This window comes from Cryptomeria japonica, chromosome 1, assembly GCF_030272615.1.
Source record: "Cryptomeria japonica chromosome 1, Sugi_1.0, whole genome shotgun sequence".
Lineage (NCBI taxonomy): Eukaryota > Viridiplantae > Streptophyta > Pinopsida > Cupressales > Cupressaceae > Cryptomeria > Cryptomeria japonica.
In genome coordinates this window covers 571441569-571461805 of record NC_081405.1, presented here as the reverse complement: position 1 = coordinate 571461805, position 20237 = coordinate 571441569, and the positions used below count along the sequence as shown (strand labels likewise).

At 36.3% G+C, this 20237-nt stretch overlaps 3 protein-coding genes and 1 pseudogene across 7 annotated transcripts; 2 read left to right on the top strand and 2 right to left on the bottom strand.

Annotated features, from left to right (window-relative positions):
* Positions 1–5257: 5257 nt before the first annotated feature.
* On the bottom strand, positions 5258–6748 carry LOC131053792 (scopoletin glucosyltransferase). The gene has a single exon (XM_057988435.2). It carries the CDS (start codon positions 6746–6748, stop codon positions 5258–5260), a length of 1491 nt encoding a protein of 496 aa, XP_057844418.2.
* A 1964-nt stretch (positions 6749–8712) lies between these two features.
* On the top strand, positions 8713–19607 carry LOC131061797 (probable cellulose synthase A catalytic subunit 10 [UDP-forming]). Of its 5 annotated transcripts, none has more exons than XM_059220030.1 (8): positions 8713–8977; positions 9094–9145; positions 9499–9559; positions 17252–17304; positions 17464–17589; positions 18062–18178; positions 18262–18564; positions 18634–19607. In XM_059220030.1, exons 1-7 carry the CDS (start codon positions 8799–8801, stop codon positions 18283–18285), a joined length of 612 nt encoding a protein of 203 aa, XP_059076013.1. In that variant the 5' UTR covers positions 8713–8798; the 3' UTR covers positions 18286–18564; positions 18634–19607. The 5 variants fall into 5 exon arrangements, with proteins under 5 accessions (XP_059076013.1, XP_059076007.1, XP_059076005.1 ...); XM_059220033.1 differs by having other exon boundaries at positions 8714–8977; positions 18278–18564; XM_059220024.1 differs by having other exon boundaries at positions 18062–18459.
* On the bottom strand, positions 11191–13101 carry LOC131053790 (probable LRR receptor-like serine/threonine-protein kinase At5g48740). Its single transcript, XM_059220036.1, has 4 exons — positions 12886–13101; positions 12667–12793; positions 12513–12581; positions 11191–12375 (listed from the first exon to the last, which is right to left on the bottom strand). Exons 1-4 carry the CDS (start codon positions 13078–13080, stop codon positions 12182–12184), a joined length of 585 nt encoding a protein of 194 aa, XP_059076019.1. The 5' UTR covers positions 13081–13101; the 3' UTR covers positions 11191–12181.
* On the top strand, positions 18752–19924 carry LOC131061798 (transmembrane 9 superfamily member 7-like; annotated as a pseudogene).
* The last annotated feature ends 313 nt before the right edge of the window (positions 19925–20237 follow it).

Genomic DNA, 20237 nt, shown 5'->3' with positions numbered 1-20237 from the left:
CACATAACACCTAATGACAATATGTAAGGTCCCTTAGCACACATATGACCCCTTAAGACCATATGATGTTCTAACACATGTGAAGCCCCATTATGACCCTACATGACCCCCAATGATGCCATATGACCCCTTCAAACCATGTATGATATCTTAAGGGGTCATATGGTGTCTTAAGGGGTCATATGGTGTTGTAACATATATGTGGATCAAATAGGGCCCCATGTAACCCTTAACGACATCATGAGACATCTCTTCCTCTCCCCCTATCTCCCTCCCTCCCTTTTTTATTCCCCTCTCTCTTCCTCCCTCCCTCACTCCCTTCCTCCTCTCTCTCTCTCTCTCTCTCTCTCTCTGTCTCTCTCTCTCTCTCTCTCTCTCTCTCCCTTAGGACACCACATGACCCTTTAGGAGCATATGATTTCATAAGGGGTCATATGATGTCTGAAGGTGGCAAGATGAACCATTATTATAATATAAAAAGAAGTGCTAATACTGCTTACAAAATTCAACACCTAAGGTGTCATATGGTGTACACCATACAACCCATAATGATACCATATGGTGTCTTAAGGGGTCATAGGATACAATATGACCCCTAAGGACACATTATGACCCATAACAATAATAAGGGGTCATATGGTGTTCTAAGGGGTCATAGTACACTGTATGACCCCTTAGGACACAATATAACCTCTACGACACACAAGCAGTTATATGGTGTCCTAAGGGTTCATATGACATAATATGACCCCTTAGAACATAATATGGCCCATAAAAACACCTAAGGGGTCATATGGTGTCCTAAGGGGTCACGGGATACCATATGACCCCTAAGGACAACAGGGTGAACTCACAAAGATGGTTCCCACTTTTTGGTACATCCTGATTTTTGCTGAAATCATACATTTTTTGGAAAATATAATTATTTAAGCTTTAAGAGGTCCCATTTGAAGTAGTTTATTGAAGATAGTTAGATCAAAGGCTCTTAGATCAAAATTTCTTGGATAGAACCTCTTTACTTCTAAATCATACTTGCAATGGAGTCTCCTTTGCATCTATCAAATGCTGATAAAAAACCAATTTTACATTAGCTTTTGAGGGATCAAATGAATTCATTTAGAAGTTTTGTTTTCTTGAGGATTTAGTCCTTATTATAAGCTTTCCAAATAGTATAATTTTTAATATATTTAAGTTTATTAATATATTTTTATTTTATTTTTTATGAATGTAGGTTTTTCACCGAACATGAACTTCTTTGTTCAATGCATTGGGAAAAATAGCAAACTAATTCAAAAAAATTCTGAAAAATATCCATGCCCTAGGTATTGATGTCTTCTTTCTAACAAAAAAAATAAAACTTAATTTTGATATATATAGAGCAAGTTATGTGTTCAAACGTACACCTATATCTAAATTATAATTAGTCAGACTTCAAAACTTAATTAAATAAAAAATATTCAACATATCACTATCAAACCAACTGCATGCCTTGGGTATTGATGTTACAAACCAAAATTTAAAAGAGATAAGTTTTTATCATTTATAGAAAAAAATTTATACATTTCGGGATGCACATCACTCTTAAAAAATGTTGTTTCCTGTAAAAAACTACTTTTGAGGGAGATTGAAAAATCAATAAAATTTTATTCAAAAAAATTTGAAAAAAATATATTTAGAATCTACAAAAAGGATGTTACAAATCACTACTTTACATCATCTTCAAATTCTTAATGATTTAAAAGTTATAGGTGTCGAAAAGTGAAGGTTTTTTGCAAAATGTTCATCTAAGTGTCAAAGTTGGTCAAAAAGTGGGAACCAGTATTGTGAGTTCACCCAACATACATCCCATAACGACACCTTATTGTGTCGTAAGGGATCATATGGTGTCCTAAGGGGTCATAGGACACAACATGACCCCTAATGACACCTAAGGGGTCATGCGGTGTCCTAAGGGGTCACAAGATACCATATGACCCCTAAAGACATCATATGACCCATAATTACACCATATGGTGTCCTAAGGGGTCATAGGACACAATATGACCCCTAACGATACCATATATTCCTAATGTGGTTCTCTAAGGGGTCATGTGGTGTCCAAAGGGGTCTCTCTCTCTCTCTCCCTTAGGACCCCATATAACACCACATGACCCTTTAGGAGAATATGATGTCCTAAGGGGTCAAGATGGCATTACGATGTCGTAAGGTGGAAAGATGAAACATTATTACAATATAAAAAGCTCCTTCTGGTTACTATGTAGGTATTTGGCTTTCATAATTTTAGTCCAGTCTTTTTGTTCCTCAGCGAATTGCCAACCGATTTTAGAAACAAGAGCATTATGAAAAGATTTAATCTTTCTTATGCCCAGTCCTCCACAATTCCAAGGTTTATAGACTATATCTCAAGAGACCAAGGAGAGTCTACTTTTTCCTTCCATACCAGACCATAGGAACCTCCTTTGGATCTTTTTAATTTTTCAGCAACCACCCCAAGTATCTTAAATAGAGATAGGTAATAAACGGACAATATTTTGAAGGCAATATTTAACCAATTGTATATTTCCTAAGAAGCTAAGAAGTTTTCCTTCCCAGCTAGCTAACTTCTTTTGAAATCTTTCGAGCAAACTATTCCAAAAATTTAGATTAGGACCTTTGGAAACAAGGGGCAACCCAAGATAAGAGTATGAGAGGGTGGAAATTTGACAACCAAGAATGGAGGAGATTTTGAGTTGGAGGGTAGGTTTGACATTTAGAAAATATAGTTTACTCTTAACAAAGTTAATATGTTGTCCTAAGATGTTAACATATCTGTCCAGGGTCTTTTTCCATTGCTTTTCCTTTGAAATATAAGCTTCACCAAAGATGATGGTATCATCAACAAACCGCTCATGGGTGGTAGGGTTTAGAGAAGAAGCAACTTTGAAACCTTTTAGAACACCCTCACATATAAGTTTTTCAATATTTCTTCCTAACACTTTAGCAACAATAATGAAGAGATAGGGGGAGAGGGGGTCACCCTAGCGAAGCCCTTTACCACAAGAAAAGTAGCCCTTGGGACACCCATTAATGAGGATTGAGAACTTATGGGTGCAAACACATTGCTTGATCAAGTGTAATAATTTTCCCTTCAACCCAAATCTCTTTAGATCTTCAAATAGAAATTCCCAGAACACTTTGTCATAGGCCTTAGAAATATCCAGTTTTAAAGCCATCGAAGGTTTCTTACTACTATCCATGCAGTGAACAAGCTTATGAGCCACAATTATCACATCTAAAATGTGTCTTCCTTCCACAAAACCTTTTTGATGTTCGGATATCATTTATCAAGCATAGGTTTTAACCTATTAACCATAGTTTTCGAAATGATTTTGTAAACCATATTACATAAACTAATAGGCCTAAAATCCTTAGTGGAAATAACATTTTCATTCTTCGAAATAAGAGCAACAAAGGTGGAATTTAGTTGTTTAAGGAGGTTACCTATTCTGAAGAAGTCTCTGATGGCATTGAATAAGTGACTCCCAACTATATCCTAGAAGTCTTGAAAGAAAGTAGGGGGAAATCCATCTAGGCCTGGGGCCTTATTAGGAGAGGAAGAGAAGAGAGCCGCCTTCACCCCCTGTATGGTTATTCTTTTATTGAGGTCCAAGAGATTCGGTTCTTCAATAAATTTAGGGATAACATCCATCATATTGTTCATATTATTACTGATACTCTGAGTCGAGAGTTGACTTAGTTTAAAAGAATCAATAAAGAGGGAAGCAATATCCTATTCATCATCCACCTTAGTATTATTTTCTCTTAGAATATATATTATTTTATTTCGACTTCTATGTTTTAGAGTGGACAAATGGAAAAACTTTGTTTTCTTATCCCCTTCTTTTAGCCACTGAAGCCTCGATTTTTGTTTCCAGAACAGTTCTTCTTTTCTATTGAGAGCAAGCCACTAATTTCTCAGATCAATTTCCTCATTGGAGTCTTCCTCCATAGTTTTTTCTTCTTCCATTCTTGATTGGATAACTTGTACATTATTGATTATGAGCTTATTTTTATCATGGATATTACCAAAGGAATACCTATTCCAACCCTTAACTTTATCTTTGAGGATCTTGAGTTTTTGGGTAATTTTAAACATTGGGGTACCCACCACAAGACTATTCCACCATTCTTCAACAAGCCTTCTAAAATCTGCATGTTGAGCCCATATCAACTCATATCTGAAAGGGTAAGGCTTTCTAATCCCGGGCTCATCTAATCTTAGGAGAATGGAATTATGGTTAATCCCGAGTGAGGAGAAGACCAGAGATAAAAAAAATCAAGATAGTTCCAATTAGAGGAAATCAGCACCCGGTCTAGTCTCACCTGAATCAAACGGACCCCTTTCCTTCTGTTGATCCAGGTAAATTTTGACCTAGTAAGAGGAATGTCCAAGAGCCTAGAGGAAGAGATGAACTCAACCTTTTTATTTGTATTATCTAAAAAGTCTTCATTACCACCAGCTTTCTCCGAGGGGAAGAGGGGAGAGTTGAAGTCTCCAGCAATCACCCATAACTCATCAACTCTACTTTCAATCTATAAATTTATGGATCTTCATAAGTTGGCTATGATATTACGGATAATTGGGGCATAAACATTAACCAGAAGCCATTGTAGATTTGACTTAATGTTTCTCATTTTAATAATAAGTGAATTTATTTCAGAAGAAACCAAAGTTCCTTCAAACAGATTAGGGTTCCATGGGGTAGCAATTCCCCCCGAGGTACCATCAGAGTCACTATTCAAGAAGTGAGCCAAGGGGCAAAAGGAGTTAATGGCTTTCTTCCTTCTCCTTCTCCTTCTCCTTCTTCTTCTTCTTCTTCTTCTTGATAGGCACTTGTTCCCATACTTTGTCTTCTTTTCCATCCTCCTCAAACTGGAGTTTTGTCTTAATTTGTGGAGGAGTAGCAGAAAAACCAAATGTTAACCAAATGTATTTTAAAGACAACATAATATTTTCCAAAATAAATTTTTATTTCATCTTAGATTCTAAATGACAATCAAAAGATGGTAACACAAACCAAACCCATCCACCCTTATCTCATAAACATACTTAATCTAAATCTCCCAATACTACTACAAAATAAAAACCACAATAGATAACACCATATTATACTACCTCACTCCCTCTTACTACCAAATCAGAAAACATAATCTTAAACTGAGCTCACAGAAAACATAATCTTAAACTGAGCTCACAGAACCAGTCTGTGTACACAACTTATGGCAAACTTGATTGTTCTTGTCTCATCTTCAGCAGCCTCCGCATTTCACTTACGAAGCCCTGGACATGTACTTTCGAAGATCCTCCATCTCCAACAGCTTTTCTGGCCATCTCCTTCGCCTTCTGTGCAGCCGTTCGCATCTCTTTACCCTTGTCGCCACTAAGCACCTGCCTTAAAACAACCCCGACCTTTTCTTCGTCTGGAACCCCACCGAGATGTTCACACAACTGAATCCCCGCACCCATTTCCGCCAGAACTCTCATACTGAAAAACTGATCCCCAAACATAGGCCATCCGGCTATGGGTACTCCAAGGCTTAAGCTCTCAAGCACAGAGTTCCACCCGCAGTGGCTCATGAAGGCGCCTACGGAAGGATGCGAAAGAATCAAGAGCTGCGGTGCCCAGCCCCATATGACCACCCCTCGGCCCTTTGTTCGCTCCAGAAAACCCTCTGGAAGATACTCTGCATTTCCTGAGCTCCCGGATTCCCTAACTCTGATAGCCCAAATGAAGGGCTGCTGGCTGCCTTCCAGCGCTCTCGCCAAGGCCTTTGTTTGTTCTTTACAAAGCTTGACCACGCTCCCAAACGAAACGTACACAACCGATCCGGCGCTCTGAGAGTCCAGCCACTGCACAAGCTCGTCTGCCGCGATGTCCGCCATTTTCCCGCGCGTGCTAACCTTATTACACGCTCCGCCGAAATAACTCGTCAGAAGCAGGGGCCCTACAGCCCACACTGGTTTGCCAGTCAGCTTTCTTAGATGCTGCAGATACGTGGTCTCAAGCTCCTCGAAAGTATTCAGTATCAATCCCGACCCGCCTTTACCCACGATCTGTAACATGGGCAAAATAAACTTCGCGATCGGATTCATCTCATCTACATTCCAGTAATCTTGGTCTATCTCATTCCTTTTAAATCTGAGGGGTTTAGGAAGATCCAAGCTCAACACAACACAGTCCTCCCCTTCTTTCTCCAACACCCTCTGCATGACAGAACGTGCGGTTGAATTCGTTCCGCTGTTTCCAAACGCTCCAAAGGGATTAAACTCCACGCAAGAAATCGAAAACTTTTCGGCGCTCTGTCGCGCCCACCCCATGAACGAATCGAACACAACACAGACTGGCGGCGCCGCCACTCCCTGCTGTTGAAACTGCAGTTCCATCCAAGCATCGAAGGATTGTTGGAGCTTGTTGGCCAGCGCAAATATGCTGCCGTGTGACTCCGGGGGACAATCGTCGGTGCTTTCTAACCCCTCTGGCAGGCCTTCCACGTGTGGCGTAGGAAGGACTAGCAGGCGAAGATCGATACCGCAGTTTACAGCTTCGTCAACGAAGTCTTGCAGACGGGGTACGTTTGCCGGCGTGGTGACATAGCTGACTGTCAGATGTTGGGACGCAACAAGCCTTGACAGCTCCAACAGAGGAATGTAGTGACCCAATGCAGGAAATGGCAACAGCGCCACATGTGGTTTCTGCACTCTATCCATTGACGTTTGCAAAATAAAATAAAGATGTCCACAGCTTACCTTGAGGAGTTTCCGTCTATCTAACAGGAATGAAGTAGAATAACTTGTGACAATTCACATTTAAAGAAAAACAGAGTCTATCACTCGGCCAGTCAATCAAGTTTTTTGTCTAAGGATTTTAATTTTGGACTGAATGTATAAATTTGGCAGAGCAGCATCAACCAAAATATTAGCATATTTGATGAATCAATCAAATTGTAAGATGTATTAAAGGATAGAGCAGTAAAGGTTTAAAAAAAGAGTTTATAGGACAGTCGGCCATGTTCAAAGTCCTAAGGATTTCTACAATTTTTTCCACTGTTCCACCAATAAATAAATTAGGCAAAGCAGAACCAATCAAAATACTAGTTTTACTTGACTGTTTGTTGGATTTGACCATTAGATACCCATTTGATTGTAAGATGCATTTGACTAATGCACATTTTTAATTATATTTATTAACCAATCAAAATTCAAAATATATCATAATTTTGAATTTCAAATAATAAATAGTCAAATGTGCATGTAAAGTGGGGGATATATATTGTCCTAACAAGATTTCTGAAGGGTCATATGTCATTGTACACATTAATTATAGTTGTGTTAGTTGAGACATCTTTGTCTCCAGTAATGTTACTTATTGCCATCAGTGGAGAGTAATGGTGTTGCATGTGTGAAGTTGTGTTATTCATTTATAACAAAAATTATTAAGAAGTTATTAGTTTTCACATTGCAAACATTGTTTATTTTTTGGATATTATTTTAGTTTGTTTGTTTGTCCCAAATGACCACTATAAACATAAAATTCAAACAAAAGTAAGGTTTTAAGAAAAAAATAAAAATGTAAATTTCAAGGTTAATTAAATACTCATCTTTGATATAGTAGAAAATAAGACTTATTTCTTTTCATGGCAGTAGATATTTGCATAATTCACTATGATTTCATCTTCATAAATTTGAAATAGTAAAATTAAGAGCAATAATTTAAATCTTAATTGATGAAACTCTAAACTTTTAATTACAAAAATATTTTAAAATAAAATAAATTTATTTAATTTTTCTAAAATTGGAAGTAAGTAATTGGCATAAATGTTTCTTTTTGATATTCAATAAAATCTACAGGTTTTCAAATGTAATGTGTTTACAATAATTTTTAAAGATTATTATATTTTTTTTTCAAATCAATAATTTTTTTAGAAATTGTAATTTTGTATAATGATTTTTTCGTACAAACTGTTCTTCATATTTAAATAAATTATTGAAATAATTTTCTTCATGGATCTTTAAGACACAAAAGAAACACTAATTTTTTGTTAATTGATTAGTACTTTTCCTCTTTAATTTTATTTTTTAGTATTTTTAGATGATAATTGACCTATCCGTGCATCTTTATTGGTATCCATAATACACTACTATTGAGGCATTTGTGCATAATTAAACACACTTTGAAATGTGTTGACACTTATGTGCCTAAAAGATCTCATGACATGCACCACTACTATAAAATGTGTTGACATTTATGTACATAAAATCCCACATGTATCATTACTATCCAAAAATCAAAATAATAATTAAAAAAAGTCAAAGAAAACACAGTCCTCCCCTGGTTTCTCCAGGGCTCACCGCTTGATCGAGCGTGAGGCTGAGTTGGACCCGTTGACTCCAAACCCTCTGCACGAAATAAACTGCACGCAAGAAATTGAAAAAATTTCGGCGCTCTTTCAGGCCCATCCCATGAACGAATGGAACACAACACAGACTGGCGACGCCGCCAGTCCCTTTTGTTGAAACTTGTTTGTCAACTTAAACACTACTACAGGATAGGGATGTTTAAGACATTAATTAAAGACAAAACTTTACTTTTGTCTTCAACACACATTTTACATTTAATTTATATTTTTAGTTATTTAAATGTCTCAGCTTAAGACAATATAAAATAAAGTTAATCATTTCTTCGTGTCTCTTTTATGCCGCCGGATTTTTTTCCCTCTTCACTCGTCACCCTCTTCTCTGCTTCCGCGGCGGCATCGGCATGAAATTTCCATTGGCGGGAATGATGGGCGTCGTCTCATACTTATCGCATGAGTTCCTCAATCTTCCTCAATCTTCCTGGCTTGGTCACGCCCTCCAACTCTTCGTTCAAGTGGAGATTGAGAACAAAATTCGTGGACGGGCTCACATCCTTGCGTTGAAAGGGCGATTATGTAACGAGTATTTACAACTTCCCTTTCAATATTTTTTCCTACGATTGCCCTAATTTGTGTGGAAGGTGCATCGAACAGCATTTTGGTTGAATGCCTGACCTTTTTTTGGCCTTTTTTTCACAGATTTTTGCTAACCCAACAGTTCAATGATGGAAAATTTGCAGTATTCGTCAAGGTATTTGCTTCCTGTATTTATTTTTTATCTAAACTTTTGCTCGAGCTTAGAAAATTTGTGTCGTGCGTAATCATTGAAACCCTCTGTCAAATTTATGACTTTTGGGATTATCTTTTGTCCACAGTCTATTTTATTTTTCGCCTAGGTACCATTTTCTCTGTTTTCTGCTAAAATGATTTTACATCATCAGGCTTGGGCAAACTGCGGCTACTTCCTCATTTTCTTTTTAACTTGGTCATAGAAGAAATGATTTCTCATAGGAATGGTCATTATTGATGACTAGAGTATTATTAAATGCTATGTACAGTTAAAAAAATATCATAGACCTAAACAATGTTGTCTGCTATGTACAGTTACTAAATCTATGGTTAAGAAGAGCGGTTGATCAAGGACCTACAGCCGTTGGGGTAACAGGTTGGAATCAAACTCTCTACTCTTCTAAATATTTGTCTATTATCACTGATTATTACAATCTAAATAAACTTCATCGATTTGGTTTTACAGATTAGAAATACATTTACTTTCTTGTCAGAATTTCTTAATGGGTATTGACTATAAACTTTCATTAATAATTAGCATAGTCAATTAGATATCAAGTTGTTTGAAGATAAATATTTAGAGTGCAGAGATGTAGAAATCTCCCAAAAAGGCATCTCAGTCACACAGACTGGTAAGTTTAAATTTTTTGCATCCTTTCCCATAAGAATTGTAATTTGAGGAGCTAAAAATAAGAGTTTTAAAAAGAGAATTTGCATGAAATTTGTTAACTGTACTTTTGCATGTATGTGTTGAAATCATCTATATGTTAGCCATTAGTTGATTTGTCCAAGACCTCTATATAATGAAGCTATTGTAATGCAATTATTGTCTCTGATCCCTTGATCTTGTGATCAAACAGTTTCTTGTATTAATGTTCCTTGATCTTATAATTAATAAGATTTGTAAATCTTATTTGAATGAATGAAAAGATTTATCTGCTTTTGAACTATTTCTGTGTAATTTTTAATTTTCTCCATGTCCTGTATAAAGAGGCATATGCCAATCTTTTGATGCATGCCAATAAAATTCTGTTCTGTGCAGCAGCACACGGTTATTATTCTGTTTTTATCTTCTTTTGTCTCTGCCCACGGACACTTACATTATTCTCGTCACTTTTGAGTAAACACAACATTAATTAAACCATGAAACACGTTTATTGTCTGTTTCAGAGACAATAAAAATGGCAGGGATGAGGCAATTGGAATCTTGGTTTTTAATGGAAACCCTAGTTTGCTGGATTGATTGGTCACAGTACAACTCATACACAGCTCATGATGTTGTAATTTTACAGACAATGTCAGATGCACCGTAGACAAATGAGCATTTAAAACATGATATAAGAAATCTCGGACTACATTATCTGGGCATACTCCTCTCCTTCCATGAAACTGCGTGCAATCTTATCTGTTTTACCAGTAACATTACTGTAATATTATCTGGTAATACTTTACTGTTCGCTCAGTATAATCTCTTTACCCACAAACATTACTGCATTATTACGTGTTTTTTTCTGAAATAAGATGTGCTGCATCCACAACAAACAATAAAGGCAACCTGTCTTCTTCTAAATAGAGGAATCTTTTCCATGTGAGGAGTGTTCCCTGTGAATGAAACAAATGGGATTTCTTTATTCAAGTTTGTTTGTCTACACAGACTTCTCGATCATTCGCAATCATATATTAGACTACCAAGACCATTGGTCTGTGCTAAGCCTGAATGAGATAAGTTTCTCATAAACCATCATTCAGGGAAAAGTTTTAAGTCAGATTTTACAGTGATAAGAGGGATTTTTTCCCACTTTTGATAATGGGAATTTGCATTTCTGTCCAGGGTAATGATGTCTATGAACCAACTGCCAACGTTATCTTAATGGACAACCTGTATTGTTCCTACTATGCAGGTTTCCTCGTTGAAAAAATGGTTAAACAGCTTTGTCTGAAATTCTGTTTTTCAAGCACATTAATGAAATTTGTATCAAAATGTCTTCATTCATTTGATATGAACTTCTTCAGTCTCTCCAGTACAATATAGACTACGCAATGGCAACTGACATTAACCCTATTATAGATGGCTTTCGACAATTGCATTGAAGATGGCAATCAGATGAACAACATTTTCCGGATGTGCTCCAAGGTGACATCTCTACGTTAGATTGGGGCAATTGATACCTGGATTGTCGTAGGATGGCATGGCCAAAGTTATAAACAAATAATAGAGCAGAAATTGAAGTCACTAAATTTACCAATAACATACCATATATTCATTGAATTGTTGAGCAATCTCATGAATGGTTTAGCTGAATATTTATGTCATCTGCCAGCTTGACGGAGGCTGCTGCTACAATCAGCTGAACCATATTCCTCTGTTGGCAAGGCATCCACAGATTTTTCAGCATTTATGTCTAGATCTTTAGGCTCGATATAAGGCATAGCCACTCTTATCCCTGCCACTATCTCATTCATGGTGGGTCTCTTGGATCCTTCTCTATCCACACATTGCAATGCAAGATTAACAACACATTTGAAACTTTGCATCTCCTTTTCGACCAAAGACAACCTCTTATCTATGATGTTGGTCAAGCGAGAAGGGATGTCTTTGTTTGCCTCTGCATGGAGCATTACCTATCATGAAAATGAATATTGTCAGTTTATCTAAAATACAAAGTGCGACAAATCAAAACGATCAAGTATATGGAAATTTCTAATGATGGTTAAAATTAAATCTTACCCATCTCACAAGGTTGACTTCTTCTTCACAAACTGCATCTTCGATTGGTGTTCTCCCACATATAATCTCTAACAAGACCACTCCAAAGCTATACACATCACTTTTCTCTGTCAACTTATTGTTACTGAAATACCTTCAATCAATCAAGGAAAGTTACAATAATCTTTGAGTAAGCAGCGCTTGTATCAATTCAAAGTTTCAAATAGCTGGGTTAATTTGTATTGCTATTTGCAACCGAAAAAGGAAAAAAAATCGAGGGCATAAGTATCTCTACTCTGGATCCAGGTATCCCATGGTTCCTTTAATTGTGGTAGTCACGTGAGAGATCCAATCATCTTGAAGAATTTTTGAAAGCCCAAAATCTGCGATTTTTGCCTTCATATTCAAGTCTAGGAGAATGTTTGATCTCTTCACATCTCTGTGAATGATTTTCGGTCTGGACCTCGAATGCATATATTCCAAACCTTTAAATTAAACACATTAAGAGGAGGCCTCATCAAACTATATTCGAGGCCTCATTAAACCATAATTGAGGCCTAGAAAAGAAGAAAACCTACAAAAGCCTTTATTAATCCTGGTAAACAGAACAGAAGTGAAGTACCTTCTGCTGCATCTAGAGCTACTCGAATCCTAGCTTTCCAGTCTAGGGCAGAGGAGTTTGCCAAAGAACCTGCCAAAAAAATAAATTGAGATCCATATAAGTTAGTTTGTGTTGCTTCCATACGTTAAATACTTTAGCCTGCAAGTTAACCCACCATGAAGGTGATCCCTAAGTGATCCTCCACCCACATATTCGTAAACAAGCATAAGCTCCTTGGAGGAGTTGCAGTAGCCAAGCAACCACACCAAGTTCTTGTGACTCACTCTTGAGAGAAGATCAATCTGCTTGGTGAAAAGTTAGCATAATATTTGAGCATAATATTATACTTCAAATTTTAATCAGAAAACAAAATTGAGGCAGATATATGTAGTACCTCATTTAAGAACTCTAATACTCCTTGCTTCGATGAAGAGGATAGCGCTTTTACAGCAATTTCTTTTCCATCCAGTAACTTGCCATAGAAGACAGTTCCAAAACCTCCTTTTCCGATCTCTTGGCTGAAATTCTGTGTCACTGTCCTCAGCTCTTCTATGCTAAATGAACGAGTTCTGACATTGTTCGGTACCATGACCGGTAAATCTGCATTTGCATTTGGCTTCCAAATTCCAATCAGAAAAATCTTGAGTGAAAAAAGAACAAGGGGCAAGTTTAAGCAACATTTATTGTGATTTGACGATTAGATTTATGGAGGAACAAGGTGAAATTGATCTCCTCACCTGATTTTCGAGAGTATCTTCTACGATAGATAAAAATCAATACCAAGACTAGTTGAGCAGCGAGAATGCCTCCAATGATTGATCCAATCTCTACCCCATCGTTTTTACCAGATCTTAGTAGATCTGATTCAAACCCAAACAGAATTAGATTTTACCGTAGTTGCCAACTAAGATTACAACTCTAATCTAACTCAAAACAAACTTAGGACACGAAATCCAACAACGAGACCTGAACTTCTGAAGTGGGGACGAGCCAATAAAATGAAGACATTCTTCTTTTTCATTGCTTATAAATTATATGCAAGGGATGATGATGATATATTCTTGTTTTTGATGTCATTGACCAATAGGAATACAGTATTAGTTCTAAATAACATGTCAATGTGAGATCTGCTGGTTCTTGGACATGCACATGAATCCCTCCAATTGAGGACATGGTCATTACAACTTTGCCCAGTTTGATTAGGCTGGTGGCAAAATAGAATGTGGTGATACTGCAGATATCTCGACTAAGTAATTCTTTTGAGATGGATATAATTGGATTTTCAGCATGATACAGAAACTTATTCTTTATTAAAATTTTAATTTACCCACATTCTTTGTTCACCAGGAATTTTAATAATTATCTCAATTATAATCTAATTTTAATAAGATCATCCATTAGTTAAAGACATCAGTTCACTGACCAAGGAATGCGGGTGAACAAGCACTGACCAGTGACAGTTCCACACACAAACTGCCTCATGGAGACATCAATTTCCATGCGCAGGTGCTAGACATGTTCATTTGGTAAAGTTTCAAAAACATACGAAAAATGTCCAACTGGGTAAGTCAGCAATCTCTGTGTGAAATCTGTAATGGTCATATTTCCTGTCAAGCCTGATTCTATTACAGGCAATTGCTTGTACAATTTTCCTCAACCATATCATCTATATCTTGTCTTGCATCATCCTTAGCCATTTTCTTGGTCACATTTCTTACCATGCATGTGAATCCCTTTTTCCTTTTACCAATAAATTATAGGTATTGAACTGTCCGACCTTTTCCAGAATGCCCGTCAAGCTCGGCGACCCGGAGCTCGGCATCGCTGTCGGACTTGTTGGGTGTTGTTCGAAGTTTGTTCGTTTTCTCTCTACTCTCTGCTCGCGTCCAATGTTCGTGTGCTCTGCCCTCTTCCCGTGCCCTCTGCTTGCGCCTACGACATCGCATCTAAGAAAACCCTAGATGAAAAGCATCTAATGAAAATAATTTTTAATAAAAATTAACACATTTGTTTTACTGCGAATTTGTGCCAAACTTTAACGAATATTTTCTAATTGGAATATTCGATGAATTTTGAACTTGATGATAGACGTTCACCGAATGCGGTGACTTAGCCAACAAACATCTCTTTACAATATCTGTAAAATTCCTTTGTAGAACAAAATTGACTGTTGTATTCTTTATCCAAGGATTGGATCTCTGAAATTTAATAGCTAAAATGGTTTTAAGACAGTTCTTAAGGAATATCCCACTTAAGAATCTTGATAATCTGGGTGGAGTATTTTAAAAATAGAAATGAGATCTCTGTTCAATCCTGGGCCCCAGACTAGAACCTATAAACTCCACAAACTTGGGTTTGTAAAAAGATTTGAGCAGCGACGACATCTAATTCTCATTCAACTGTAGATTGTCGTGCCTAATCTATGGATGTTGTCTTGTGCCTAATCTATGGGTGCTGTCTCCAAATCGCTGGAAAATTGTTCACGCCTTCATCTTTTGGAGTTTGGGTCTAACAAGCTTCTAGAGAGGCCAACAATTCTCTGCGACTGTAAACCCTTCTAGCCCTCAAAATATCCCTTTGTATGGAAGAAAATTTTCTTTTATCATACCATCTCATGAAGATTACGTGGTCATTGATCTTCACTTCATTATTATGATAACCCTTATGATTGAGGTTTTCTCTGCCTTGTTAGTCACAAATAACCCTATCTCACTATTCACTGTCTTTCTTCTTAATGCATAGATCTGAGCACAAAACCTTTGTTGCTCTGATCAACTCCTTGATTATGTGATTGAGATGAGTCATTTGCATGCCCTAGCACTGTGATTTTTCAGTCCATATCCTTAACACAAGGTCACTTTTATGTCTTGTTGCAGGTTGTTTCTACCATATGCTTGGCTTTCAAAGTTCTTTTTCTTATGTTTGATTTGCACATTGTTGTCCTAAAGAAGCACTTGTACAGAGACTTGTTGATCATTGAATCTATCCCCTTTCACTGTCTTATTGAAGCTCTTTAGGCTTGATTTGAAAATAATCTATGTTCATAGCCTTCAATGTCATTGGATAGTGAATTAAATCACTGTGTTGTTCACTGTCTTTTTAAGTTGGATCTGCTGTATCTCATGATTGTTTCCCTTTTGTCCTGTAATCAAGACAATGGCTTTTTTTGATGTGAATGTTGACTGAAATACTAGATTGAAATATTGTCCTTGACATCCTTGCTGCTAATATATCTTAGCTTGAATCAGGCCTCAATCTTGTGCATGAAATCAATGACGATTGATGACTATTTGACCATTATACCATGTGCACTATATTTCTATTATTGCTTATGTTATTGACATTCTTTAGGGTTGTCCAGTGGTATTATTTCCATGCATGCCTCTGTATGACTGTAGATTTTGTGCCTCGACAATGAATGAAAACAAGCTCTTACTTTCCCAAAATTTGATTGTACTTAGGTGCATGATCTTTATGCTTTTAACAGGTTACTCCATGATAAACACTGCACTAAATGTATATGAATACTTTAATCATGTCGATATGCTATTATATCTCAGAGCAATGCATTCATCATGGAGTGGCACTATACAGTCCTCTTTTAGCACCCAAAAAAGCCAAAAGGTTGTGATCACTGTAATCTAGTAGCTTTCATTGCATTAAGTTGTATATACATTGAGCTTGTTCTGTGGCAATCTTTATTTGAAAGATGCTGGAGGGAGATAAGCCATTAAGCATCTATTATTTTTTAAATATTATTTCATGTTTCTTTCTCATAGATTATACTATTCCTCCATGTTTAAGGGTTTTATTTCTTTCGATTTCTCTCTCCATCTTTGTCAAAGAGTATAATTTTAAACAGGGTTAGTTACTGAGGTAAGTTCTTTATAATATTATATGACATGTAATAGTTTATGTAGAGGTTTTAAGTTATTTAAATAAGTTAAATTGTGTCGTGTATAGGAAGCCCAACAATCAAACTCATCAGGTAGTGAGCATGAAGAGGAGCTAGAGGATCATGATGAATTGTTTGTTGCACACAATGATTTGACTGTCATTCTTGAAACTCGCGAGGAAACTATCCCTGAATATCAGCAAGTGGGAGACAACAATTTTGAGGAGGGTGTTAAATGCGATGAACAATCCACACCCACAATCAGAAAAGTGCCTCGTAGAAAGAGGACAAAAAGAAAGAGGATGGATAGAAACAAATGAACATGAGACACATTGGCTTCCTATCATTGTTCAGAATTCATTACTATTATAATCCTAATTTATATAGCATTATATTTGTTTAATGAATACTTGTGAATTTATTCACTTTTACAAATGGATTTATGATTTGACTTATATTTTCTATTGAACAGTACATTATTCCCAAATATGGTTGAGAATAAAGTTTGGTATTTTTTGGTGTCTCTCTGAAGTCATATTTAAGTGCTTTAGAGTTGTAATCTGACTGTTAAATTGAGTTTTCTGTGGACCAGCAAAGACTAAACTTCACGACTAACTCAAATTTAGGACTTACTATTATGTTCGGTCAGTTTTATTATCTCTGGCTACATCTATTTTGTAAAAGGAATCATCAAGATTTATAATCTTCTAAAAAAGGACAGTTCCTTAAATATTTTCTAGTTGTAAGTTTTTTGTGAGAAATTGTCAAGATTTCTAAGCTTCTAAAATGGTATGGTTCTTTAAATAGAACGCCATGGCTATGTATCAAGATGTATATGTATCTAATGATGGATATGCAATGCAAGATGGAATGCCATGGATAGGCAACAACCCTCAAGACCATCCTGGGATGATTCAGGTACTGTATTATTACGCTATGTCAATACCTGATGAGAATGTTGATTCTTAGTAATTCATGCACTCTTGAATGTATTTTCTTTTCTTTTTTTAATCATGTTTGTCAGCATTTTGCAAAGACCACAGGTTACCAATTTCTTGTTTTTGTTTTTCATTTCAGGTATTCTTAGGTCATATTGGGGCACTTGACATTGTTGGAAATGAACTACCCTGCTTAGTTTATGTATCTCGTGAAAAGAGGCCTGGCTTCCAACACCACAAGAGAGCTGGTGCAATGAATGCATTGGTATATACCTTTCGCAGTATTCAAGTTTATTGTTATAATATATATCTGCTTGTGTATCTTATTATTAACAACAATGATCATTTATATTTGAGGAATTTAGATTTCTGTTTCTTCTGTCCTTACAAATGGTCCCTTCCTCTTGAATCTTGATTGCGATCACTATATAAACAATATTTTTTTGTGCTTTACTACGAGTTATTATTTACAAAAACAAATTGGTTTTTTTTGTTTCGGGTTTGTTGGTAATACTATCTTAGTCTCTTTTGTATCACTCTCTTATTTTGTTTCCATGAATGCATTTCCATTCTTCATTGTCACCTTCATGATGAATATTGACTACTTTGTTGTCAAATGACTTAACTTTGAGACTATAATTTTAAACAGGGTTAGTATGGGAGTTAGCTTCAACCATAATCATAAGAACTGTTAATTTTTTTTTGCGTTTTACTCATTGTTTTGTTTGTGAATGCAGTCAATACAAGAAAAGACGTTAGAGGGAAGCACTAGTTCAGAATCAGAATGGACATCCTTTATCCAAAGTGGGTCTGAATTCCTTGAATTTGTGAATAAGCATATTCAGCTGGAGATGGTAACTGCTAATTTTAATTTTATTTTGAGTAAAAGATTAGTTAGCAGTATGTTGAAATTATTTACGAGGAGTCAGAGTTAAAGGTGGTTGTATTTACAGCGAGATGAAGGTAACATATAAGCTGTAGCACAAATATTGCAAAGTGTGGAGAAGGCACGCCGGATGGTTGGAGGATTATCTCTTGTAGCCTTCTTGCTAGACCAGATTGAAGAAAACCGGAGTGAATACATTGAACTCTTAAGACAAATGTTTAAGCTTGCTGGGTATATCAGAAGGATGAGGTATGATATACCACAAGAAGAAAATATATTGAATGAGGCAATTATATTGATTGTTGAAGGATCCATGATATGCGCTTTGCAAATAAAGTCTAGAATACTTTTCTGGTAAAATGTCTATATGAATTTTATTAGTTTTATCATCATTTATGTTATTGTATGAAATCACCATTGCAGTCATCAATCCACCACGATTAGATGGAGAAAGAAACCCCAACATAGCAAATAACATTGTCACAATTGTCATACCAATAAACTGTACTCCAGTTCCTACATAGACACAGAGTAGGCTTGAATTGGATGGGGGCCTGAATACATCTCCGTGGACCAGTTTCCATCCTATTTCTTCTTGCAGTTGTGGGTGTTTATGGGTTTGTTTGGTGGTTACTCTTCTGTTCGGTTGTACAAGATGTTCAAAGGTACAGAATGGAAAACAAACACAATCAAGACTGCTTTCACATTCCCTGGCATTGCTTTTGCCATTTTCTTTATACTCAATGGACTGATCTGGGGTGAAAAGTCCTCTGGTGCTATTCCATTTGGGATAATGTTTGCTTTGGTCTTTTTATGGTTTGGGATATCTGTTCCCTTGGTTTTTGTTGGTAGTTACTTTGGCTACAAGAAGCCTGCAATTGAGGATCCAGTTAAGACAAGTAAAATTCCCAGGCAAATTCCAGAGCAGGCATGGTACATGCAACCAGTTTTCTAAATATTCATTGGAGGCACATTGCCATTTGGATCCGTTTTCATTGAATTGTTCTTCATCTTAACCTCCATCTGGTTACACCAAATCTACTACATTTTTGGGTTCCTTTTCATAGTCTTTGTTATCCGTATTGTCACCTGTGCTGAGATTACAATAGTCCTCTACTACTTTCGGTTGTGCAGTGAAGACTACCATTGGTGGTGGAGAGCTTATCTGACTTCAGGCTCATCTGCACTGTACCTATTCTTATATGCTACATTCTATTTCTTCACTAAGCTGGAGATCACAAAAGTTATCTCAGGAATCCTGTATTTTAGCTACATGACAATTATCTCATATGTGTTCTTCGTATTGACTGGCATGATCGGGTTTTATGCTTGTTTCCGGTTCCTGCGGACTATTTATGCATCAATAAAGATTGACTAAAGCTCCATATTGTGGCCAATTTTTTCTCAGAGGAATGCATATTTTGTCGAGCAGAATTAAACTGTAGAATGTGAGATGTGCATACTACATCTATGCTTTAGGAAATCAGCAGAGGAAATTCAGATTTGTCTTTGTACGCTAGCAAGAGGTGGTAATTTAGAAGCTATCATATCATCACTTAGGGCTTCCAGATATTTTAGAAGATACAAATACCAGATTATTCTTTGCCGTACTTTGTGGTTATTAGAATAGAAAATACTTTATATGTAGCGGTTGCAAGATATGCACCTGTTTTGCCTCTAAGAAAAACAAAAAAAACATTCAGTAACCAATTAATATATATGGCAAATGTTTCGGTTGTTAAATAATTGGTTGCATGTAAGCATTAACAATTGCATGTCAATTTTGCACAGTTTCTATCACAGCAATTGCATATTAGTGTTGCATGTTAAAATTCAAAATTACATATCAATTTGGGATGGTGTTATTCATTGCAACAATTGCATATACGTGTGGAAATATATAATTGTTGCAAGCTTTATATCAAATTTTAATACATGTAGCCAATGAATAAATAATTAAGCTTTAAGTTCTATACATGTCAATTTTTATCATCAATTGGCATTAATGTGTAAAATGTGCATCCATA